Genomic DNA, 26193 nt, shown 5'->3' on the forward strand with positions numbered 1-26193 from the left:
GGCAAAGCCTTGTGTTTCGGCAGTGGCTTATCCTCTTTCCAAAACTACATGTCATTTCCTTCGCCGGTGACCTCTATTCCGAGCGGGCCCTGAGCCTGGGACCTCTCATGATTTCCATCTGCCACGGCCAGCTGAAGTAGAATTAGGGTCAATCAAAAATCTCTTTTAGTCATCTTCGGGGGAAAGTGGCTGAAATGAACTTGCCCAAACGAGCTCTGACAGCATGTCCACTTTGGGGCTAAATTTTGTTTCATGTTTGTCCTTGATATCCATTTGTGTCGTTTGGCTGGGCAACATGTAGAATATTCTTCAGGAATCCTGCTGGAAATGGTACGTTCCAATTTACAAGTGCAGGTTTCGGCTTCCTACCAGTACTGGGAAAGAGAAACCCTCCAAAAGTGGTTACTCTCTGTGCCGCAAGTTTCTGTGAGTTTCTGTTTTATTTATTTCTTTTTTTTACCTGGCTAAAGAGGACTTGAATCCCAAAGAGCAATCTATTCAAGTCTTGTTCAAAACCCCTCGGATTGAGTGACCACTGGCCAAGGAGGGTTCTTCGCCTTCATATTGGGCACTGACCAGCGGGTGGTGATTGGTCAGACAGTGCCCGTGAAGTGCAGAGAAAAGTGAGTGCGTCCGAAAGTGCAGATGGGATTTTCTGAGTGTCCATCGTGACCGGTGCCTCGCTGCATACTGATCCCATTTCGGACAAAGTTTTTACTCCTGCAGGGTTGGACGAGTTTTCTAAAATCTGCTTGTCCTATCAGGCAAGTACATAAGATACATACTAGCCCGGACCAACTTTTCACTTGTAATGACATTTTTTTCTAATTATTTATATCACTTCTAGTAATGGAATTTTTTATTACTGCCTGTATTTTTCCATGATGTAGCCAATGATTGATGCCGACTGAAAATTAAGTAAATCAAAATCTCACTCATGAAAAAAATCTTGCCCAATCGGACAAATGGGGTAGGACATGCGCTTGCCTGATCTGCACTTTCACTTGCCCGGGAAAATCGAGCTAGTGGACTTGTCCAACTCTGATTCCTGAGTGCCAAAAATGTTAGAAAAAAAGACCTGTTATGATATATCTATGGTTAGTAATTCAGTTCCTAGTCACTGAAATGCCCGGCTGTTCACATAACATTTTGCACCAATGAGATCAAGGTAAACTGTGAATGTGATGATATTGGTATGAAATTCATCTTTCCCCACATAGGAAGAGGTGCATTTGATGCTTATGCATGCTTTTGCAAATATTGAGTCCTATTTAGAACTTGCCTCGTCTTGAACAGGTGGTCATTATGGACTATCTTTGGCTCTTTTCGTCTCCGGAGACGGTCAACAGGATTCTTGTATAACATCTTTATGCTGGTGTCAATGATTGTCAATGGGAAAAATTTTACAAGACACCACCAAAAAGGGGTCAAGTGGCCCTTATGCAGAGGTGTTCACTTGTACATGTTTGACTGTATTGCGATGGTGGTCACTTGTACAGGTTTGACTGTATGTCTATGGCCAGGGCGTCTTTATGTAAAGGTGTTCAATTGTACAGGTTTGCCTGTATATCAATGACCAGGTGATCCTTATGTAGAGGTGGTCACCAGTACAGGTTGGACTGTATATCAATGGCCAGGTGGTCCTTATGTAGAGGTGGTCACTAGTACAGGTTTGACTGTATATATCAATGGCCAGGTGGTTCTATGTAGAGGTGGTCACCTTACAGGTTTGGCTGTATATTAATGCCCAGGTGACCCTTATGTAGAGGTGGTTGATGCACTTGTACAGGTTTGAGTTTGACTGTATATCAATGCCCAGGTGGTCCTTGCATAGAGGAGGACACCAGTACAGTACAGGCACAGCACAGTAGGGTGCTTGCCCTTCAGGTTAATCCAACAAGCTTTGGTTGCTAAACTTTGGATGACTTCCTTCTCCCAGCAAATGTTGGTGATTAAAACCTGAGTGATTCAGATTGCTGCACACTGCTGATCTTGTGATAATGTCAATTGTCATAATATCTAACCCCTAATCTTTTACTGGCAGTGACAGCATTCTCCTTTACGGGTTAACAGAATATCACACGTGTAGTACACTATTCTTATCAACAGCTTCCAATGCAGTAGGCTTAAAATACGAGTTATTGCATTGTGATGTCTTAGTGTTAGTTTTGCAGCATACAGTGAAAATTGCAAAAGTGGCCACCTCTACATGTACGTAAGGACACCTTGCCATTGTGCCCATCTTTATTTGGTGGTCCCTCATATATTTCTTTCCAGTGGACAAAATATTAATGATTAATGAGTCAAACTTTTTCAATTGTCATGGATACAGTGTATGGCAACTGGCTCAGCAGCATTATATAACAAGTCCAATCTAAACATTCTTTTATAATGATAACAATAACTTTATTGCAACTTCATACCAGAAGGCTAATTGCAAAATAAAGTAAAGCCATAGTTTACATAATTGTATACATAGAAAAGAAGGAAAATGAGATTTACAGATAAATTAAAAGGAAAATAACATCTATTCTAAATCTACTTCTACTTAAGCTAATCAATGGGTTTGACTTCTTTTCCATATGCAGCTCGGGAGATGAATTGTCCGACATTTTCATAGATAAAGGAGTTGAACGACTTGAGTAAGAAGATTGCTTTTTTGTTGGTTGGTACATGTAAGGTGTGAGAAGCCTGGGAAACATTGACAAATAGAATGTAGTTCATCTTCCACTGCTTTTCCTGGACAGTATTTACATGTTCTCTTGTCCAGGAGAAAACTGGACTTACATGATAAAGTAGATGTATGTTGCAAGGTTGTAGCCAGCCTGAAATCATTTGCTGTCTGCTCGATTTTGAATCCTATCATGTGCCCAAGGCTCCCCCAGAAAATTTTGTAATCTAGACCCTCAAAAACACTATTTCCTGCATTTTGAGGTGTAAATTTTGCTGGTAGACTAATCTGTTCAACGACATCTGTTTTGGTGAAAAATCACAGAAGGGAGACAGTTGTTTTTTTTATCTTTACATAATTTATCGGTTTTTGTGAGTCACAGGAAGGAAAGGGCAAATTTTTTTTCTGTCCCCAGCTGCAAAATTCCGGGTGCTGGCTACAACCCTGGTATGTTGATCAGAATGCACAGCAGACGTGTACAATTGATGGGGAAGAATCAGCAGGGTCCTGGGTGTCTGCCCTTCCCAGCCAACTGGTGTAACCTCAATATGACAGTAATTGCCCCTGGGGCGTCCAAGTCTTTTTTTTTTTTTCTTCTCTTGCATCAGGTCGCATTCCCCATCCTCATCGGGAAAGTACAGTACCCTGGTTACAGTCAAACCTGCCCAAGAAGACCACCCAGGGGACCCATGTAGTCTGGTCTTTATGGACAGGTGGTCCCTATTGATAGGATTGATTATTGTATTGTTTTCATTTTTTGTGTGTATTTTGTGTTTAAAGGGCTCGAAATACCACCTGTATTTGCAGTTTAGTGCAGGTAAAATTGGAGCTGTGCAGGTATTTCTGGTGTCCACCTGCACCTAACCTGCACTGGTTCATGTACTGGGTTTTCATACATAAATGTCCTATGATGTAGGTGTATATGGATTATTTGCTGCATTGACTGTTACCACCTATAAACTATTTTTAAAGATTCCAATGGTTCCTAAACAATTTTGGTATGATCTAAACTTTCTAAATTCTGAGTGGTGCAGGTAAAATTTTTCTGGTGCAGGTAATTTTCAATGTTACCTGCGCCAGTGCAGAAATAAGTATTTCAAGCCCTAGGTGGTTTATTTTTGTAACTTATGTAATATATAATATATGCAGGGCAATAGAATAGCAAAAGCCCATCCTTTGAACCTTGCTATTCTTATGTGAGAAATGTATTAATTACTATTATATTCTGAAGGAAACGACGCTTACCTAAGCACTTGAATGAAGTGTCGGCAGAAGTATGTTTATTTTTGGGATGTCAAAAAGCTGTCTGACAATGAAAAAAGCATCTAGACATTATCTTGTAATGCCTGTATTATATGATATATACAGGACAATAGAATGGGAGAAGCTTATCCTTTGAACCTTGCTATTTTTATGTGAGAAATGTATTATATTCTGAAGGAAACAACGCTTACCTAAGCACTTGAATCAAGTGTACAGCTAAAGTATGTTTATTTTAGGCCTGTCAAAAAGCTGTCTAACAATGAAAATAACATCTAGACAATGTAGCTCCAGCCAGGGTTTGAAAGAGCTGTAACATCGTTCTAGCCTGGGTAACATCCTATGTCACTGGCTCAATCTTTTTGCTTGCTAATTGTGGATAGCAAGGGAAAATATTGAGGTTTCTGTGGAGGATGGTGCCCAGGTTTCTGTGGAGGATGGTACCCAGGTTTCTGTGGAGGATGGTACCCAGGTTTCTGTGGAGGATGGTACCCAGGTTTCTGTGGAGGATGGTACCCAGGTTTCTGTGGAGGATGGTACCCAGGTTTCTGTGGAGGATGGTGCCCAGGTTTCTGTGGAGGATGGTACCCAGGTTTCTGTGGAGGATGGTACCCAGGTTTCTGTGGAGGATGGTGCCCAGGTTTCTGTGGAGGATGGTACCCAGGTTTCTGTGGAGGATGGTACCCAGGTTTCTGTGGAGGGTTGGACAAGTCCACTAGTCCGATTGTACTGGGTACTTGCCTAATCGGGCAAGTAAGATTTTACCATGAGCGAGATTTACTTGATATTATGACTTGATGTTACTTGTCACAGTCAAGGCATCAGGCATTGGTCAACACAGTAAAATAGAGTCAATGATATTTAAAAAAAAAAAAGAATTCCATTGATTGCCGGAAGTGAAAATACATAGAAAAATGTCGTTTAGATTTCGGGCATGCAAAAAGTTGGTCTGGGCAAGTAAATTTTTACGTACTTGCACGATAGGACAAGTGTATTTTTGTCCAACCCAGGACCCTGATAAAATATAGATATTACTGTATTGAGATCAGGTATCATGGCTAGCCCTGCCAGAGCCTAACCTCTGCTTGGAGAGAGAGAGAGAGAGTGTGGCTGTTGATTCTCCATGGTTTAGTCGGTTTTGATGGTGACATTGGCGTAGCGCGGCGAGTCACTCACCATTTAATCACACTACTGCGGGGTCAATGCAGAGTTGGGAAGTGTTAAGCAGAGGATTTGTGTAGCAGCCAGAATGGCTTGGATATTATTACCATCACCGCTGCCCAGCCACTGTCATGCATTACAAGGAAGCCATCACTCATATGCCAGCCATGCAAAGTGCTGTATTAGACCTCTCGGATGATACAAGATGCCATTAATGCCCCTTGACATTATGACAGTTATTGGTGCAGAAATTTAAACAATCTACAATCAGGAGCAGCCCTGGGTGACCTAAAATAGTTTATCTCAGACAAGTTGCCGCACTTGCCCCATCCATTCGGAACCTGTTTGCTTGGGTGCAGCGCTGAGTGTAGGGTCGGATGTACGGGGGCCATTAGCATGACTTTTATGTGCGGGATGATATGTGGGGGAGGTGGCCCCAACTTTTCAAGTATGAGCTTCTATCTGCCAGGACCAATTTGGTGGATCCCGGATTATGCTATCTGCTCGTGAAGGGCGGTCTGTGTGGACGATGTCATGCAGGCTGTGGTTTGTCTTCCTGCTTGTCTGGTTGTAATTTTAGAATCACCTAAGTAAGATGCTGTTCATGACGTCATCATGGCTGGTGATGGACATCCTGGAGAGAGAGACAATTCAAATTTTTAGAATACAGTCAAACCTGTACAATTGACCACCTCTACACAAGGACGACAAGAGAGAGAGAGAGAGAGACAAATTCAAATTTTTAGAATACAGTCAAACCTGTACTAGTGACCACCTGTACACAAGGACTACAAGAGAGAGAGAGAGAGAGAGAGACAATTCAAATTTTTAGAATACAGTCAAACCTGTACAAGTGACCACCTGTACACAAGGACGACAAGAGAGAGAGAGAGAGACAAATTCAAATTTTTAGAATACAGTCAAACCTGTACAAGTGACCACCTGTACACAAGGACTACAAGAGAGAGAGAGAGAGAGAGAGACAATTCAAATTTTAGAATACAGTCAAACCTGTATAATTGACCACCTCTACACAAGGACGACAAGAGAGAGAGAGAGAGAGACAAATTCAAATTTTTAGAATACAGTCAAACCTGTACTAGTGACCACCTGTACACAAGGACTACAAGAGAGAGAGAGAGAGAGAGAGACAATTCAAATTTTTAGAATACAGTCAAACCTGTACAAGTGACTACCTGTACACAAGGACGACAAGAGAGAGAGAGAGAGACAAATTCAAATTTTTAGAATACAGTCAAACCTGTACAAGTGACCACCTGTACACAAGGACTACAAGAGAGAGAGAGAGAGAGAGAGACAAATTCAAATTTTTAGAATACAGTCAAACCTGTACTAGTGACCACCTGTACACAAGGACTACAAGAGAGAGAGAGAGAGAGAGAGAGACAATTCAAATTTTAGAATACAGTCAAACCTGTACAATTGACCACCTCTACACAAGGACGACAAGAGAGAGAGAGAGAGACAAATTCAAATTTTTAGAATACAGTCAAACCTGTACTAGTGACCACCTGTACACAAGGACTACAAGAGAGAGAGAGAGAGAGAGACAATTCAAATTTTTAGAATACAGTCAAACCTGTACAAGTGACTACCTGTACACAAGGACTACAAGAGAGAGAGAGAGAGACAAATTCAAATTTTTAGAATACAGTCAAACCTGTACAAGTGACCACCTGTACACAAGGACTACAAGAGAGAGAGAGAGAGAGAGAGACAAATTCAAATTTTTAGAATACAGTCAAACCTGTACTAGTGACCACCTGTACACAAGGACTACAAGAGAGAGAGAGAGAGAGAGACAAATTCAAATTTTTAGAATACAGTCAAACCTGTACTAGTGACCACCTGTACACAAGGACTACAAGAGAGAGAGAGAGAGAGAGAGACAATTCAAATTTTTAGAATACAGTCAAACCTGTACTAGTGACCACCTCTACACAAGGACTACAAGAGAGATACAAATTCAAATTTTTAGAATACAGTCAAACCTGTACAATTGACCACCTCTACGCATGGACCATCTGGCCATTAATTTACAGTCAAACTTGTACAAGTGACCACCTTTACACAAAGACCACCTGGCCAATGTGACCACTTTTTGCTGGTCTCTTTGATGATTTTTCCACTGACACAGGCATTATGAATCCTGTCTATAGTATAGTGACTCCCTGTCCACAAAGATTTTATCGGTCCCCAGGGTGGTCTTCTAGGGTAGTTTTGACTGCATTCTGACTACTGTGTGAGATAAACTAACCATATTGTGTAACTACGTTGGTTGAATGAGGTGAAAAATGTCACGTCATTTACAACAAGACTGACAATAAAAATGTATTATTGCCATGACGACGATTGAGGGTACAACAATACAGCTCAAATCAGAAATAGACTGTAACTTCCCTGTCGCACTATCCCTGGCACAATATACTAGCCCACCTGTAACATAAACCTACAGCCAGCAGAAATGTACTATCCCCGGTACAGCACAATGGTGACCTAAATCTTCCACCATTGCATACCAGAGATACATCGGGAACAGATTTAGGGGGGGACTTGCATACCCAGCATACTGTTGTGGAGTACTAGCAATCTTGGAAAAATGCCTGTGCAATTCCTAGAATTTCGATCCCTGTAATAACAATTCACATACACCTACATCATCTGACATTTACAAAAATGTATATATAAAACCCAGTACATGGACCAGTGCAGGTTAGGTGCAGGTAGACACCAAAAATACCCGCACAGCTCCAGTTTTACCTGCACTAACCTGCATATGCAGGTGGTATTTGAAGCCCTGGGTTGTGTTGTTCAGTCACAAGGATTTCATCTCCCACCGTGTGTAAACACAGGACAGGTTGAAAGTCTGTCGGCCTGTGTAAGACTTGCTTGCTGCGCGGACCTCCTGCCCCGGCTTACCTGTGAAATTCTGCCGTAGGTGATAGAGCACGCCCCAGGTGGCTCCAGCCCTAAACCTCCGGGCTGTGATCCTGTATCGGGCCTGACACGCTGACCTCACCATCATGTAAAATAAGTCAATTTGTGTCATCATCGGGCCTCAATCGACATTTGAACATGTCAGGGCAATAACGGTCAGATAGGCAGAAGCAGAAGCGTGGTTAATACATGTAGTTTGCATTTATTCAATTACTACAAAGTCCTTTCAGTTTCAGTTCGTACAAACGAGCTACTAGTTTGTCTCATTTGTAAAATAGTAGGACATGGACTGGGAGTAAAAAAACATGTAAACTGAAGTATGGTGAATAGGTTTTTCCCATTGAAACAGTACAATTAGTTACTGTGCGAAGCACAGGTGTCTTTGGTGCAAACAATCTTGTTCTCCCATTCTTGTAAAACACGTCAATTTGTGTCATCATGGCATTTGAAAATGTGGTAATGGTTAGACAAGTATATGCTAAAGCCTGGTCAAACGATAAAAGCAGTGCCATTACTACAAAGTCCCCAATACAAACAGTTAGTTTGTCTGATATGTACAACAGTAAGACATGGATTGGAATTGAAAAAGGTGCATTATACTAAGCAGAAGTGTGGTCAGCAGGTCTCTCCATCATCGAAGCAGTAACAGTTATATAATTACTACAAATCACAGTTGTCCTCTCTACAAGCTACCTATTATGTTTGATTTGTATGATCTGTATTGGTAATGGAAACAACTTTTAGAGTCAACATTCTACAAACGTACAAAGACTAGTACATATATGGTTGATGTTGCCAAGGAAGAATCATGCAAATCCAATATTTATGCCTGTTTCAAACAAGCTTGTACCATGTGTGCTTTGGCATCTGCTTTAATAAAGTGGAAACTTTTAATATGCTTTGTCTACCCTTTTGACCTCGCGGGCCTCGGCTCCAACCTTGCCCATTCCCAGAAACAATTTTCAGTGGCAAGCTAACAAAGCTAGCAGGTTGCAGGGAGGGGATTGTCTGTGCAAGTTAAATGCCTGACTGATCTTGCACCTGTCACACACACACAGTCCGTGCACTTGTGCCGGGACCCTACATGCCACAACGCTCAATTACTGGCAGCCAAAAAAATACTAAAACGTCCAGAATCATTAGTGGCAGTCCTGTAGTGAGCAGGCTGCCGGAGGAGGTCATTATGTGAGCCGTGCGGGGGGACTCTGTCCAGGCATATTCTGAAACCGGACGCCTTTGTCTCCCCATCCGTAGGGATGGGCCTGCTGTGTCGGGGCATAATGCATGTGGAGCGCGGGGCTGGATGAAATATGATGTCCGCTCCAAGGGGCATTTTAAGATTAATGGGTACTTGACACATCTCTGACATTGGCTGGCCAAATGTGTCCCCGTGCAGCAGCTTCATCACAGGAGGTGCCCCGGTGTAATGATGGCTTTATGATGTTTGGGGGCCTTCATCATCTATTGCTTGTGTAAATGAGCGCCAGGGTCGTGTCAGATGTGTGGTCATAGGAATATTGCGGGGCAAGCGGAAATTGAGGCAGACTGTCTAGGGGTTAACTTGTGCGCAGAGAGAATAGGACACTATATCAAAATGTCCATGTAGCGTTATGGCATGATATAGCCATCTCGGCCGTGATGTATTCCGACTTTATGGGACGGGGGTAGCGAACTTTGGGTAATTTGCGTCTCGGTCATTCCGTTCAAGTTGCGCTCATGCTGCCTGCGTCCACTTAATGTCAGTGGACCATTTCTTTATGGTCAGTCATTTTCAGCCACACGCTTCCAGGTGGGATATATTGGGCAAAGCAGTCCAACTGAATGAAATGCCAAAAAAATAAGTCTTCAAAAAAAAGGGAAGCATATGACCTTTTCTATTGCCAGTCCCCCTGCTCTTCATGATACAGGTTTTTTTATGTGTGGTGGTTTAACCCCTGAGACTCCTCCGTGCATGGTACCCAAAGGTTTTAAAATGTCCCTTCTAAAGGACAACGCGTAACTAGAACACTGGGCTGGGGCTTGAACCCCAGACCTCCGGATTATCAGAATCTAATCTTTATCTATAATATATGGTAGTCAGGGCCATACACCAAGCAGGCAGGGACATTGAAACACAAAGACACGCAAAGGAAAAACTCCGGGCCAGTGGTCATTTTGACAACATTGTCTTCGTGTTCACTTCCTGCAGACAGGGCGCCTCTTGTCTTCCTTGGTGCTTCGGCGATTCTTAGCAGAGCTCAGTAAATCCGTGAGGCGTTTTTGAGCCGCTAGTGCAGGACAGTTACATGCAGGGGTCAAATACCCTGCTCGGTCCACACTCTGGAAAGAAAAGTTTGCGAGAAGGGCGAACCTCTGGCCCATTAGAATGTGGAGGGTGATTTGTCGATGATGAGAAGTTGTGGCAGGCCACTCCTTGGGTCAAGTTTGGGGGTGGCTATTCCCCGGTTTAATTGCTTAGCGAAGGTGACCATGTCTGATGCCCGTCGCCATGCATTATTGATAGGGGTGCCCTGAATGTTAATTCTTGGGGAAGCTGGGCTACCTGTCCATGCATGAAATGTTCAGGCAAATGAAAGTGAAATCATCTGTCACTGGTGGCTCCGCGGGGAGCGCGGCGCAACAGAAACTGCCCCTCATTACCGGCCATCGAAGTTTTATGAAGCCGGCAGCCCTGATTGGATGATCATTTCTTCATGATGGAATTATCACTTGTTAATGCCTCGCTACTTTATTGTAGGTACGCGGCAGACTGACTGCTGACTTTTTTTTAAAAAAGTGGATTAGGAGCCCTCTTTAGCAGGCAGGCGGGCAAGCGTCCTCCCCTGGAGTTTTTGTCTGGAGAAGGGATCGATATGCTGAGATCGGAGGTATCTTGTTTGGAAATCTTTTCGTGGTGCTCTTATGTCCACTTCCTGTAGTGCCTGGCGGTCAGAGAGGGCGGCATCACATGCTTGGGCACCGTTTGATAATTGCTGATTTACTTTCATTGTTTTTTGAAACCCTACAAAGTGAACATCGTTGTGATTGATATGAAGTTGTCAGGTACTGACAGCTTGCTCCCTATCTCTCAAAAGTCTTTTTTCTTCGTGTTGAAAATTTCGACTGACCGAAGAGGTAGGGAATATTGGGTTATACGAACAACTCGCCACGTTCCAAAATAATGGACATGAACACAATTTAGGGACTTAAGCATCCTGCCGTGTGCTCGTATGTGATTTGGGCACAGACATTGTGGGTTTAGTCCAAGCTGCCATTACGGCGTGCCTTCGTTTGCCGCCGAGACAGTTTCGTTGGGCAGTAATGTGGCGGACACGCCGTGTCCAGTCCGAGGCGACTGCCGGGCCACGGTGGACTTACTCCGGCCGGGTTAGATGTGCACTCGGGTGGCCGGCCAGGCAGATCGTGCCTAATAAGATTAAACCACAGCGCGGCGTGTGCACCCAAAGATAATAATAATGTGTGGACCCATTTCGTCGCATCTTAGGAAAGAGGATAATGCATTATGGATTATTCCCCTTGGCCTTCGATTCATTCCGTGGCCCGAATGCAATTACGAAGGGGAGTGGACAAACAAGGTAGCCCTGCCCTTGATCAGTACGCGAGGGGGGAGAAAACTCCCGCGCCATCAATAGTCCCTTTGCCGAAGCTAACGAAAGCTTGGGCTGGCCGGAGATCATTAGTGGCCACTTGTTTTTCCGTGGGTGCACCTGACCAGCCGGGCTTACGGAGCTGACCAGATCAGCCGTCCGTGGGGAATGGAAATGCCAATGCATGAAAGGTCATGACATGGCAACTTAATGTCACTCCCGTATGCGGTCGGACTGAAATGCGGGTCCTTCAGCCAAGGAGAATTTTTCCGTCCGTCCGTCGCGAGTAACGATGTTGCGCGCGATGCACTCGTTTAGAAAGAGAAGCAGCATTCGTTCTGAATTTTTTCTGAAAAGCCAGGATGTTGAGAATGACGCCTGGCTATTTCATACGTTGGTCGCGATTAGGACGTGTCGAGATAGACAATTTGTTGACGTGTTATTCGAAATTTTAACTGCAAATCTTTAAATGTTTGCAATGGTTTTATTTCTGTGATTTTTACTCCTGCAGAACGAATATGATTGTGCTTTTGTATTATGGTATTGTTTTAACAAAATGCAAACTTAAAACACAGCAGAAACTTCCTTTCCACTCCTATCACAAAATTAGAACTTAGATCCCGACGAAAATAAATGAATTTACTGAATTTCAAAACTTGCGATGCAACTTTTTTATTTCGGTACAAAATTGTTCACTGCTATGCTGTTTGTTAGTATTACAAAGCATGTTTCATTAAGGAGTACCTAAAATTGTCATACCCAAATATCAGCATATTGCCCCAACTTGCCAACCCGTAAAGCAGATCATAGCACTATGAAAATAAAAGAAGCAAATTCTAGTTCCCAAGCACAAAGATCACACAAGAGTGTTTGACATCATGTTTGCCATGGACCTTACAGCATCAGATTGAAGTTTTCAGTCCCTCCATCTGTTTCCTTTGTAACTTTTGAGGTTGTGGCATAGGGCATCAAAGTATATTTACCTACGTACATTTTTTTCTTTTCAAATTAAAAAAAATGGACTCTTCCACTCTGTGTGTGCCAGTTGTTGACTTTTTATCACTTTCAGTATGATTTTTAAAAACTAACAACAACCACACATAAAAACTAACAACAACCACACATAAAAACTAACAACAACCACACATAAAAGCTAACAACAACCACACATGAAAACCAAGCAATGCTATTCATATGGCCCAAAGAGTCCCAAGGAGTGAATACTGTATATTCTCCGGAGAGCTAAAAGTGTGAAATGTCTCCATCTTTCAGTAGGTCTGATAGGGGACATGTCTAGTGTTAGCTGAGAAGGAAATCCTGAGGTCCCCTTCATATAAACACCAATCACCTTGATCCCTTGTTTGTAAACACTTGGTCAGAATTAATGGGGACTTCCACAGTGTGACTAGAGGCAATTAGCGGGTCCACTGGAAGACATTAGGGAAGAAAGGTGCCTCTGAGATGGGCTTGATTGGCAGGTGGTTGGCAGGGGTTCTGTGGACACTGGGCAGCTTCTGGTCAGTAGCCGGCCAAATGGACATTCAGACAAAGTGCTCTCAGTACAGCTCTAAGTATACTCATACAGCTTTCGAATTTAGCTGAAGGCCTGTTGACTACCTTTAGTCTCATGGTGCGCCAGAAGCCAACAATACCAAATATTCAGGGTCTACATGTGACATTGGCAGGTCTGGAGGAAGGTCTCCTATGTGATGAAACAGTAGCAATTGGTGTCACATTTTGCTACAGTCAAGTGGCATGTCACCTTGTTGCTACATCTGTCGGAAGGTGAAGACACTATTTGTTGTTGCTGATCAATGATATTTCGATGGCAAGATACAGCACACCAGATCTTGGGCAGGTACATGATGTAGGCTAGATCAATCATTCCTTCTTGTAATGTCTGGAGAAACAGTAGACATGTTGTCACATGTTGTTATAATCAAGTCATATGTCACCTGTCTTCCCTTAAAGAGATTTGATAGTTCTTCTGTCAGAAGACGAAGAAACTGACGGTATTTTGGTAGGGATGTAGGCTAGAATGATTCCTCCTTGTCTCATTCGACAGTCATGAAGTGACGAACATTTGACGTTGACAGAGAAATATTTTCAGCGATGAAATTGTAGCTAGTGTTGCAACCTGTCTGGGATGCAGCAGACTGGATTGATTTCTTTTTGTGATATCTCCAGAAACCTGTTGCATGGAAAAACAGTAGTGCCATTTTGTAACAGTCAAGTGTTGGATTGTCACCTGTTAGGACAGATGCTTCTACCTCAAGAGGAATGAACTATCTGGTATTTTGAGGGCAAGATGCAAGAAACCATCTCTAAGGGATGTGCCCCTAGACCAGACTGATTCCTTCATGCAGTATCTCTAGAAATCTGTTGCAGTGATGAAACAAGACTTAGATAGTGTCGCATTTTGTTACTGTCAAGGAGTTATCTATCTATCACCTGTTAGATCAGATTTGCTCCTCCTACTCTCAGACGAAGTAGCTATTTGTTGCCGACTATATGAACTAGCACTGGATTTGGGCGGAATTGAATGCTTCTTGTAGTATCTCTATAGAAACGGTGAGAAATTGTAGTCGAATTTTGAGATATTATAGTCAAATTTTGTCTTAGTGAAGCAGTCTGTCAGCTAGTAGAACAGATGCTCCTCTTTCTGTCATAAGGACTAAGAAAAACTATCTGTTGCTGACAGTATTTTGACAGCAAGATACAAGAGATCCGTGAATATATAGTCTGCATTGATTTCTTCTCTTGAGACGTCTGTAAGAACCTGTTGCTCTGGGAAGATGTGGAAACTTTTCGCGGAGGGTTCGACGGACAGCTTTATCGTCGTGTTGAGTGGCGGTTTGTTATTCATGGTGCGACCCACAATCAGGCCGGGGCTGGCCAGGGGATGGTAATGTGCTGACCCCCGGACCTCGGAGCCGTGGCAGGTGGATAGCCAGGGAGATAAGGCCCCGCATATTTCTGCCCGTCCGTATGACCACCGGCAACATTTCCCATATGTATCGTTACAATTTAGCCAATATCAACTACTGCCGCCGCGGAATGGCCGACAGCAAGAGAGCGGTAGCCGCGGAAAGATGACAAATTAGAATCGCATCGCTAACCAAGAGAAGGGAGGGAGAGTTGAGTTAGTTACCCGGCATTCCGTACTGTCCACCCAGCATAGCAGAAGCCTCCACAAAGCACTGAGGTGGCAAATCCCCCACAAGACATCAGCATTGCCAAAGTCTCCGTGGGGTGTGTCAGGTGATGGCTTAGGCCAACCGGAATATTAGAACTGTGGATGAGAGACTGTGGTTTGCTATTGAAATTAGCAATGTGATCCGTTTGATGTGGTCTCCACACCACAAGTGAATAGCCCTTCCCCTAAGGTTACATTATGCAGCTCAATCACAGAGACCCGGGGCGCATTAACTATTCCCAGCCAGCTCCTATGTCTCCGTAGGACGTCGGAGAACAATCGGCACATTTTGATGCGCATGAAATATTCAAAATATTCCCCCAATATAAAAGCCCCTGTCTAAGGTATCACAAAGTTTACATGATCTCCGGACCGTTGAGTGGCACATGCTACAGCCGCCCCGTGTGGAGGAAAGATGTCCCTCCTCGCCGAGCCGGGCACTTTTGGCACTTTTGGAAAGTTCCCAGCGACCAAGGTAATGAAGATAATTGTGCTTCTATGAGGGATGAAGGAATGCTTGTTGTGTGTGTCAATGTGTCTGTCACTATTACATGATGTCAGCAATACTAGCATTGTCGTGTGACGGCGTTGTTATCTAGAGTAGGAATCAGCGTAGCGTCTGTGTTTTCCCGCCGTAGATTAACGGCTTTTACAGGTACAAGATTTATTTCGTGGTAGGCGGGGAATTTGGCTTCCCACATAATTAGTGTAAATAGTTATGGCAGAGATTTCATTGTGAGGAGCCCATCGTTCTCTCGTTTGTCCGTCTTTTTAACGCGCGATAACGTGGTGCAAATTCCTCCTAAAGTGTGTACAAAGCGGTTTAGTCGAGTTATATGGGTTTTCTTTGTGCTAGTATCAACTGCTCTGATTTTGGCGCTTAATAGGAATCCGTATAATGACCACAGCAATCAAGGCCTCATTACGCTGATGTGATAGCGCGGCTTGGCTACAGCCCCGTGCTATTTGGGTCGCTCGGAGTGGCCGGCCACCGCACACTCTCTAACTGACCACTGGATGCTATCTCTTTATTTTACTGAACAATTTGTGCTCCTTGTTGGCTGAGCAGGCGGTCGAGTGTTCTTTTGACCTTGCGTTGGTCAGGGTGGAAATCGCGGGCTCATCAAACATCAAAGGCCACATCCATTTTACATGGTAGACTGCAAATTTGGGGGAGAAATGGAACTACGTTAATATCGTTATAATGGAACCGTGTAGACAGACAGACATGTATGAAGAATTGTGCAGGGTCGTTTTTTGTTGCTTTGTTTTTTTAATTCGGCGCACTGCCATATCCACTGATACATGAATATAGTTTGTAACAGTTACTGATGACAGTTTTGGATCGAACCAAAGGTTTAGATACAAAATGTATGAACAGCTGTACTGTTTTTGTTTTGGTGTTTTTTCTTTTGAATTCAGCGCTCCGCCATATCAACATAGATGTATATAGTTTGTAACAGTTGGATCGAAGCAAAGCATTACACATGAAGAGCTGTACAGTTTTTTTTAGTTCCAGAGCACTGCATATCAGCACACTTACAGTTGTAACTGATGATTAGGTTGAATGAAGCATTGAACAGTTTTTTTTTTATTATCATATTCCATAAAAACTGAGTGTAAGTGTTAATGGTTTTGGATAGGACAGTAGAAAGATGCACGGAAAGTCATACCGTTTTTGTTTGTTTATTTTTTTAGTTTAGGACACACACGGCATAGTTTGTATCCAATTTTTGGTTTGGCTGAATGCTATATTACTATATTAGACATAAAAAATGGTATTGTTTTATTTGTTTGTTTGTTGTTTAGTTTCAAAGCAGTGCCGTACACACACTCAATTTGTAACTGATCATAGATGATGTACATACCTACATATTCAGTCCTGATTACCATGGGCATCTACTTAACCGTGTCCGCTACGGATGTGTAAATAGCAGGACGGTACAAGGAGAGGGTCCATTAGTGCAAAATAGCACCACTGTCCACAAACGGCCACATTGAGAGCCCGGAGCATCATTACTTGGCCCCGAGATGGCCAGATAAGCGCTATCTCCCCCTCCAGTCGGTAACGGCAACGCCGTGCATGCCTCGGTCAGTCTGCCGCGCAATTCTGGTAATCATAGCCATGTATTTTCCCATGAAGAGCTTGTAATCTCTTTCCAATTGGACATGGTCAGCAAGTTAAGGCCGTCAGCCCGCCACCTGCACGGCCAGGTATGTTCCCACTTGTGGCGGCAGCCAATTCCAGCGCTGGGTTTACTCTACATACAGGAGACGGCCACTCTCCGGGGACATGTCTAGCATTTTAGATAAGTCACTGTAATCTGGTCCTGGCCGGAGACTTTTCGGTACCATATTTGGTCCGGCCCGGGTCTTTGTGAGTTCCATTTTCCAATAAACCTTGAAATATGGATTGGCACTACGCACCCCCAAGGGCAGCTCCAGTCATCTACGGCCCGGTCCCTGATGTGTTCGCACAAGTTTGGGTATTGATTAAGGCTGTGTGGTGGGTGCCCGCGTGTACCGACGCCTTTCCCTCAACCCTGGGATAGATCTGTCTGCTCCGGCCTCCTCTGTCCCCGGGCTAAGGCCTGTTCCTTTCCAGATGCCCGTTAAAACGCAGCCATTCGTGTCATCACTGTGCTGTGAGAGCGTCTGTCCGTTTCTCAACCGGTGCCACGTATGTTCGATCAGACCCTTGTACTGCCTAGTGACACACAGTGCAGCAACTTTCCTTGCTATTTCAGTCGCAGGGTATATTTTCACAGGGAGAGGTTGCTTAAGCCAAAGAAAAGACATAATGGAGTGACTGTTGCTGAGTATTTCCATGTCACCCTTGCACAGAAGCTTGTTCTTGCAACAGACGGTGATATATCATTGTCTGCATATGGGACAGCTTTGCTCTGGCTACTTTACCTCAGCTTCAGCTGCCTGTCTTTATCAGCTACTGGGAGGCTCGAAATACCACCTGCATATGCAGGTTAGTGCAGGTAAAATTGGAGCTGTGCAGGTATTTCTGGTGTCTACCTGCACTTAACCTGGTCCATGTACTGGATTTTATACATAAATGTCCTATGATGTAGGTGTATGTGGATGGTTATTAGCTACATTGACTGTTAGTGTTACCACCCTTTGAGTACATTTGTATTAAAAAAAACAATAGCAATCACGGTTTCTCAACAATTTTAGTATGATCCAAACTTCATAAATTCAGAGTGGTGCAGGTAAGATTTGTCTGGTGCAGGTAAGTTTCCATGTTACCTGCACCAGTGCAAGTATGCAGGAAAAAGTATTTCGAGCCCTGACGGTACTGGGAGTGTCGGTTTGTCCTGAGGTACTGATCACTGATTAGAAGTAGAAGATGAAGTCAGTTCTATCTTCCTTCAACTCATTTACTTCATTATCCCCCTGACAGCTGTTCCAAAAGGACATCTCACGGCTAGCCACATACAACTTCAAGAATGCAGGTCACATGTACATGTATGACTTGTCCACAATCTAACTGTTATACAGTCAAAACTGCCCAAGAAAACCATTTAGCCAGAAATCTTGTTAAAATTATACAGTCAAAACTGCCCAAGAAGACCAAGTCGGAGAACCAATAAAATTTGGTCTGTGTGGACTATGGACAGAATTCCTCATGCTTGTATCTATGGGAAAAATTATCTAAGGTACCACCAAAATGTGCTCACGTTGCCAAGGGTAGTCCTTTTGTAGAGGTGGTCCCTACATGTATGACGTTGTTTATCAAAATTAAATCTTGTCTACTTTACCTGCACCTTTGTCAATTTCCTTTGGAGTTGTAACCCCTTGGTTACGGTAGTATCTTAACATTTACACTTGTATCGGTACATGTACAGTAAAAATGTCTCTGACGAACAGGTTGTACGTACATGTAGACAGGCAAATGGTTTGTTCAGCAATTATGTAAATCACAGGTACTTGTTTGCAGTAGATTATATGGTGCTGCATAGTACCCATACTCATGCTAATTTGCCTACATTACCATAAGCCTTTTAGTTTTTGAATTTGGAGAGGATTCTTCCAATAGGAAACAGACCATAATGGTCCGAGTGTTCGTGGACACAGTCGGGGCGTTACCTGCGCGTTAGAACGCTGTCTAACACGGACAAAATTGCCTTGAAATATGCCATTTCCTTCCCCGCCACTGGGATAAGTCCTAATGAGGAAGAGTATTAGTTTCGCTGAAGTAAGAGGTACAGAGATAAGGATGTGGCATGAAAGGACAGGCGGCAGCGGCGGCCGAAACTGGGCCAGATAACGGCAATCTCCCCCCGACCAGGCCCTGTTTATTTACACGTCCCCGGTCTAGATCTCCGCGGTCCCGTCCTGGCACCTGCCCCCGTACGCACAACCCCGCGCCGAGCCGTTACCCGGCCACAAATAGCAAATTTGATTATCCTGCGCCGACAGTTTACAGATAATTTGGCATATCTCCCCGCAGTGAAAAGACATATTGAAGGCTGTGCTGCCGCCGTGAGATAAGGGTCGGTGGAGAGTATTACTGGGCCTGCCTGACCAGCGTGGTGACGTATGGATGTCACCAGTCCTCTGGGAGGGTCTGCTCCCGGCAGGAAAGGTCACCGTGTGCACTGATAGCTTACAGACACTCTATCACCTGCATGTGGCTATTCAAACACTCCTACACAGCCCACGTACAGTAGCCCGGCTGCGGCATCATCCAGGACCCATAAAGCATGGCCAATTGAATCAAATCATTTGGGTATGACACAGGCAGGGACCTCGGGGAGTGACCTGGCATTTTATGGTGGGGATGACATACATCCCGTCACCGCGCGCGGGCCGGCTCGGGCGAGGGGTGAATATGGATCTGCCCCCAAATTCATTAGGTATGCTTGTCCTGGCAATAAAAGCAGACTAGCCGCTAGCAGGACAGTATTCTGAGTAATGACTCTGGGGAGAGAGAGTGGTTTATGCAGGTGTTAATGTGGGTGTACTGTCTGGTCAGTATATGTGTGAGTGTCTTCATGTGTACAGTAGAGGGTTGGCTCCAATACCCATCTCTCTGTCCCGGGACAGAAATTTGCTTGTTAAAAAAATTCACCCCATCCTTCAAAAAAATCTGATCCCCATGACCTGACAGTGATGGAAATGCATTGTTATAAGCATAAAATGACAGATTTAATAACACAAATCAACAAAACAGGCTCCCAAACAATTGAGTGGGACTGACAAAAAATGTTAATCTTGAGATAGCCCCTGTCCGGTGTGGTGTGGTGGGGGCGAGTGTCCAGGGCTCGGTCAGATGAAAAATGTGGCACCTTATCACACCGGTTCCTGTGAAATCAGTGTGTCACCTTCGAGCCTGCCACTGTGCCCTTTCCGGCTATACATAGTACCCATTACAGGCCGGGCGATGATGATGTTGGTTATCGAGTGCCCACTGCATTCGGCTCATCCCCTTGCCCACGGCACTGAATACAAAAACCCGACGCTCCGCGCAAATGGGGTTCGCGTGGCGCCGCGTCTCGAGGAAGGCAATTTTGTCCCGGGCGGCCGCCGTGTCATAATGTGGCATTGAATAAGTCCAATAATGCCGTGAGCTTCATATGAGAGCGGGGACCTCTGGTGTCAAGGGTGGATATTGTTGACACGGGGAGTCCAGAGCTGCACATTTTATTCATCCCCTCATCTCCATAGGACGCCTCCGCCTTGCTCCGGGCATGGCAGATGTCTGTGACACCGTCGTATTCATGCGGGGCGATCGAGTCTCCTCCATTTGGGCAGTGCCATTTAACAGGGGATTAGGGCCGGGTTAATGGGCTGGACCCTGCAAGCTCCTCCCCCGAGCGCCAGCCAGCGTTAACATCGCTCCCAGCAATACTGATGGTCATTCCCATTGATGGCAGGCATACTGTTTGTCATGCAATGTCATGTGGAACATTCTGCAATTATGATTACCCGTAACGTCACTTAACGCAGAGGAACGCGGCTCGCATACCCCAGATGGCAACGGGCTATCACCCGCTCCGGACGGACCACGGGCACCGCTCTCTCGCACCCGCGTAGCGTCCAGTCCTGACCGGTTCTGTCGTTGCGCTGTTGTTGGCCTTCTCTAGCCGAGGCGGAGCTCTAACTGTCGTTGTCTCCCACCATGATGTTTCAGGCCATACGCTGCACGCTGCCCAACTGCCAGTGTGAGTGCTTCTCGCCGGGGAAGACTCAGCTGCGCACATGTGAGACCTGCAAACACGGATGGGTGGCGCACGGTAACGTACCACTTTTTCCTTTTCCTAACTCCTGGTGTGTCTTAGAACAGAACGTGTGTGTGTGTGCCTGCCTGAAGTCTAGCCGCCGCTCGCCTGTACATGTATGTTGCCCTCGTGGTGAATATCGCTGCACATTACCCGATGTAATAGCTGGACACTGCATGCAATAATGTTCCCATCACGGCTCATTACCCCTTTGATCCCTTTTCTGTTCGATCCGTGTGTATCGCCCGAGTTTTAACCCCGTTCTGTCGCGCTCTGTCCCTACTTTCTCTAATTGATCAAAAGTTTCTTGATGATCGGCCTGTGTGTAATTAATAATGAAGAGCGATGCAGGTACTTTAAAAAAGTAATTGCGGTCCCGAAGGTACGCCGGGGCTCGTCAGCGAGACATTAATGGGGCCCGGGTAGCCTGTCTGTTTTTGACCATTAGAGTCGTGATAGACTTGTGCAAGTTGTAGCGGGGTGTGATTTTCTGGTCAGTTTTGTTCCCAGGTATGGTCCTTCGTGTTGTGCTGTTAGCGCCTGTGTTGGAACTGAAACTTGTTAAGACTTACTTGTGATGTACGTTACAGTTCAGCTGAACATTTTGTGCTGGTAGTAACAGTAACAGCCTGCATAACCAGCCTCGACTAGGCCTTCAGATTCAGATTTTATTTGCAACGACATAGCAGATACCATAGATAAACTCAGTATTACCTGAATTGCGTTAATGATCACGGAGCATTTGTCAGTAATAAAATTGCTTCAAGTATAAACATCATAAAAGGTCTAAATGTCACCAATTTAGCCAAAAATCAACCTCAAACTATTTTTAAAAAGTTACTGATGCGAGAGGCAGTGATCATTAGGTGTGTGTTACAATCTTGCTGCATTTTAACAAGACTATGTTATCACAAAGACTGTTATTAATTGCAAGGCTACCAGCTGGTGTGAGAAGAATTCAAAGATACTAAATGTCGGGATATGCGGTATATGTATAGTAGAATTCTGCAAAAACATTGTGTGTCTGAACAATCTGCCTGAGGGCTACAGAAGAGTCAGGCCATTGGAAGGGTGACATTGCAAAAGGTACTCTGGTCAGCTAACTCCTCTGTCTGTCTGTCATATTCTTCAGTGTGATTGGCAAATTTCTACTTTTTCCAACAACCTATTGAATCTGCACAGCGGTGTTTATGGGGGTATTGGCTGATTTTCCTTTCTCGCGTCGACTGACCACTGGTGCCCGTTTGTCGTCAAAAACATTTACCAGGCGTAAACAAGAAGGCACTGATTTTGCTGCACAGTTAAAGTAGGCCACGTTATAATTGATCGCCGATCACAAAAAGTCCAAGCTACTCTCGGCTTACCGGTAAACTGATACACATGTAAGGAGATAAATTAAGAGCTCTGTAAAAAACAGAAGATGGTCTTATACTCCAAATCTGGTGCAGGATCAGCTGATTTTTGTGTGTGTAGGGTAGAAAATTGCTGACTGGATTCAAGTCAGACTGATCGAACGATTGTAAAGTGATACACAAGTCATGTAATGAGGGAAATTAAGAGCTTTGTAAAAAGCAGATTCTGAAGATGGTCTTTAAGTTGGTGCAGGGTCACTTAATTTTTGTGTTTGTAGGGTAGAACATTGCAGACTAGATTCAAGACAGACTGATCGAACGATTGTAAAGTGATACACATGTAAGGAGAGAAATTAAGAGCTTTTTAAACCAGGAGATGGTCTTATACTTAAAATCTTGCGCAGAATCAGCTGATTATTTTACTGGATTTAAGTCAGACTGATCAAAGAAATGTAAACTTAGTGATACACATGTAACTTTGTTTGGAGAAAATTAACTTTGTAGTCTTGATGGTCTAATCCAGTCGTGATCCCAGCGTACATTAATCTGAGTAAGGTAGAAAATTGTGAACGGATTTGTGTGGGACTTGTTAAAAAAAAACACCAAGTAATACACATGTATAAGACTAGTAGTAGAGAAATTGAAAGCTTTGTACCAAGGATAGGATGATACAATACTCAAAATCTAGGCCGATCTCGGTGCAGAAACCACCAATAGTGCTGTTTGTGTAGGATAGACGTCTTGATGCAAGTCAGAAACGACTTCACGTGGAAATGTTAAACTGATACATGTAGTTTGATATTAGCAGGATTGTGCACTGTCTTTTCAATGATTAATAGACTGTCTGAAATGCTTTTTATCTGTAGTGTTATGCAAAATGAAAATGAATTGCAAGTGACAGGTTTCCGGAGGATAAATCTGGTACAAGGTCACCAGCAAAACCAACGTATCTGGGAGCCCAAACAGTATAGATATCTGGGATATGTTATACATTACTATCCTTGTCGTCTCTAGGCATGTACTGAAGCACAGACAAATCCATTGTATCTCAAATCAAGTTTTAATTCAATCCAAATGTGTTCTTTCTATGAATTATGATATTATAGTGGTTCTGATCTTAACATGGCAGGCTTTGAAATAAGGAAACTCTTAATTACCTTTGAAACTAACTCCCATGTTCTGTAAAATCAAATTGACCAATGTTAATGGCTTTTTTGTTTGTATTTTTGTTGTAACAGAACTAAAAGTGAGTATCCCTAACAGAAGGTTGATTTGAGAAGCAAAATCTAAATGCTTTACATGAAAATGAATGTAGATGCTTTGCTGCTTTGTTTAGGACAAACCACTGTACAACGTACATTTTTAACTAAAATTGAATGCTGCGTGTAAACAAGTTAGATACATGATCATTGGTGGCATATTAAGGTATAGTTCTAAGCAATGATGCGGTAAAACACAAACAGTAAACCCAAGTACTGCAATAGTGAATTGAACTGTGGAAAACAAATACTACTATTACTAATAGCAGTGTGCCCATATACCTGTCCAAAGCTTAAAATGACATCATGATAGACTTCTTACTTCAGGATCAGTCACTTACCCTTGTAACAAGACTTTGCATTAACCTTAGCCCTACTATATGTACAGTAGATAGTCTTAAAACTGAACTGAACTGAACTGAGATAGTCTTTGAGTGTAGAATTTGTATTGTATATGGCATGAATCTTAAACTTAGATATATATTCTTGATCACCTGCTGTTTATGAACAGTAACTGTAAATTTATTTAGTTCTGCATGGACGTCATTTCACTGTAGAAGGAGCAAAGTTAGAGGTTTCCACAGTGCTTTAAAGTTTGTAATTGCAGCAATCCTTTAGTACAGCTATAATACTGCCATAACTTCATGGTAGAGAGTTACTAGTAACTACCAAATTGAATGTTTCAAGATTTCCAGTATGTGCAGTCGTAGTTTAAACATGATCCAACTATGTTATACAATTTAAAGACAAACTGTCCAATGATATGGACAAACCTATGATAATTTGGGCAAACTTTCAATATTATGGACAAACCTACATTAATTTGGACAGACCTGTAACAATCTAGACAAACGAACAATAAAGACAACCCGGGAACAATATCGACAGGCCAATAACAATATAGACAATCGTTCAACAATGTGGACAATCATATAACAAAATGGACAAGCCCTCAACATGGAAAAACCTTCAACTATAAGTTAGACAAACCTTCATGAAACGCTTTTGATTTACAAGTGGAATGTAATGCATGATATATCTTGTCATTATGATTTTGAAAGGCAACAAAACATAACATGACATTGTAAAGCCTCTATTGGAAGAAGGGGGGTTTGCCATGTACATGTAACTGCTCTGATGTGCCTTGAAGGCTTCTTCATATTGTTGGTTGCGTCTATCGTGATGTAACTGTTCGGAAAGTTCTCTCTCTTGTGTTAGACTCAGAAGGTTTCATCTCCGACTGTTACCGTTACAAAGGCAGTGATCACTAGTGCTGTAATGGCCTATAAAGCCTAAGACCTCATGTCCTGTCTATTACCACACGGTTTATCCGCGATTTCCTCCCAAAGGCAACACACTAGCAGTACATTACTGCCTATTAGGGGTAGTTAGAGCTGCGTTTACGGCATCCCTCTGTAGTTGTGGATGTTGCTCCGTTAACGTGTTTGACACCCGTCATGTTGATTGGGCCGGTGCTTAACAATTAGATCGTTAGCCGGGCAAGTTATCACTACTGGACGGTAATGGGGGGGAGTAAGTTGCTTCGTAGATACAGTTCGTTTTCAATTTGAGATTTCGTCAGATAGTGGGACAAAGCGCAGATGTGTCCGACACGTCTGTTCATTACAGACACCCCTAAAATCAAGATGTTGCCAGAGGTGGCATGCACAAGCAATTAACTCCAGACTTAGTTACATTTGTAGATGCACCTTTGCTGGTTTGCCAGACGACAAGTACTAAGATGAGTGGTTAGGAGGGAACAACTCAAGCAGAATGGCTTTTAAATGAACCGTTTTTCCCCGGAAAATAATAAGACGTCTAAAACGGCACATTTAGGGCCAATCCAACCCACTTAAAAACCAAATGCCATTCTTTCACAGTTCGTAGATAATACTAGTCGTGCTCCCGATAACAGAACTAGAAGTAATTTTGTGAGGCAGAAAAGAAAAGAACAGTCTAAACTGCCCAAGAAGACCACTCGGGATAGATATGATCTGCTTTATGTGAATAGGTGGCCACTATAGACAGGATTCGTAATGCAACAATGGACAAAATTATCTGAGGAACCGAGTAGAAAATCATTAGATTACATGTATACTAGCACTACGGTGGCAGGCATTCACATGTTTGGGGCTTACTTGTACAAGAAAAGAACAAAAGAAGTAGAGAAAAGAAGGTGAAGAGAAGTAGAGAAGAGTTGACAGATCTTTTTACCAAGTTTCTACAGTCGATCTTGGTCTTAGCCATCAGAGGCAGGTAGTGTTGTTTACAATACGTGCACATGAACATAGACTACTCCACCAAACAGATCCCTTTGTAGCCAGATGGACCATTGTTTTGAGTATTGCCCATTCAAAAGTTGTCACCAACAATTAGGTCTAGGTTCAGGTCCAGACCTGTACTGTACCTTTACCTGAATTTTCTGTACCAGTACCCACCCATAACCACAAATGATAAGACTTACAAACTAAAGTAACTCTAGCCCACTGCAGAATCAGTGCCGCACTATGCCA

General features: G+C 43.5%; 1 protein-coding gene across 8 annotated transcripts in view; it reads left to right on the top strand.

Moving 5' to 3' along the window:
- The window catches only part of LOC118409294 (zinc finger protein basonuclin-2-like), a 144377-nt gene that overhangs the window by 3704 nt on the left and 114480 nt on the right, over positions 1-26193 (top strand). For 3 of the 8 annotated variants that reach the window (XM_035810207.1, XM_035810208.1, XM_035810210.1), the window contains exons 1-2: positions 15234-15308; positions 20982-21084. In XM_035810207.1, the coding sequence (XP_035666100.1) occupies positions 15249-15308; positions 20982-21084 (163 nt within the window). In that variant the 5' untranslated portion in view covers positions 15234-15248. Of the gene's footprint in view, positions 1-14337; positions 15309-20981; positions 21085-26193 lie in introns of those variants that run through there. The other 5 variants (XM_035810209.1, XM_035810204.1, XM_035810205.1 and 2 more) reach the window with 3 other exon arrangements.

The sequence above is a fragment of the Branchiostoma floridae genome, chromosome 2, assembly GCF_000003815.2.
Source record: "Branchiostoma floridae strain S238N-H82 chromosome 2, Bfl_VNyyK, whole genome shotgun sequence".
Taxonomy (NCBI): domain Eukaryota; kingdom Metazoa; phylum Chordata; class Leptocardii; order Amphioxiformes; family Branchiostomatidae; genus Branchiostoma; species Branchiostoma floridae.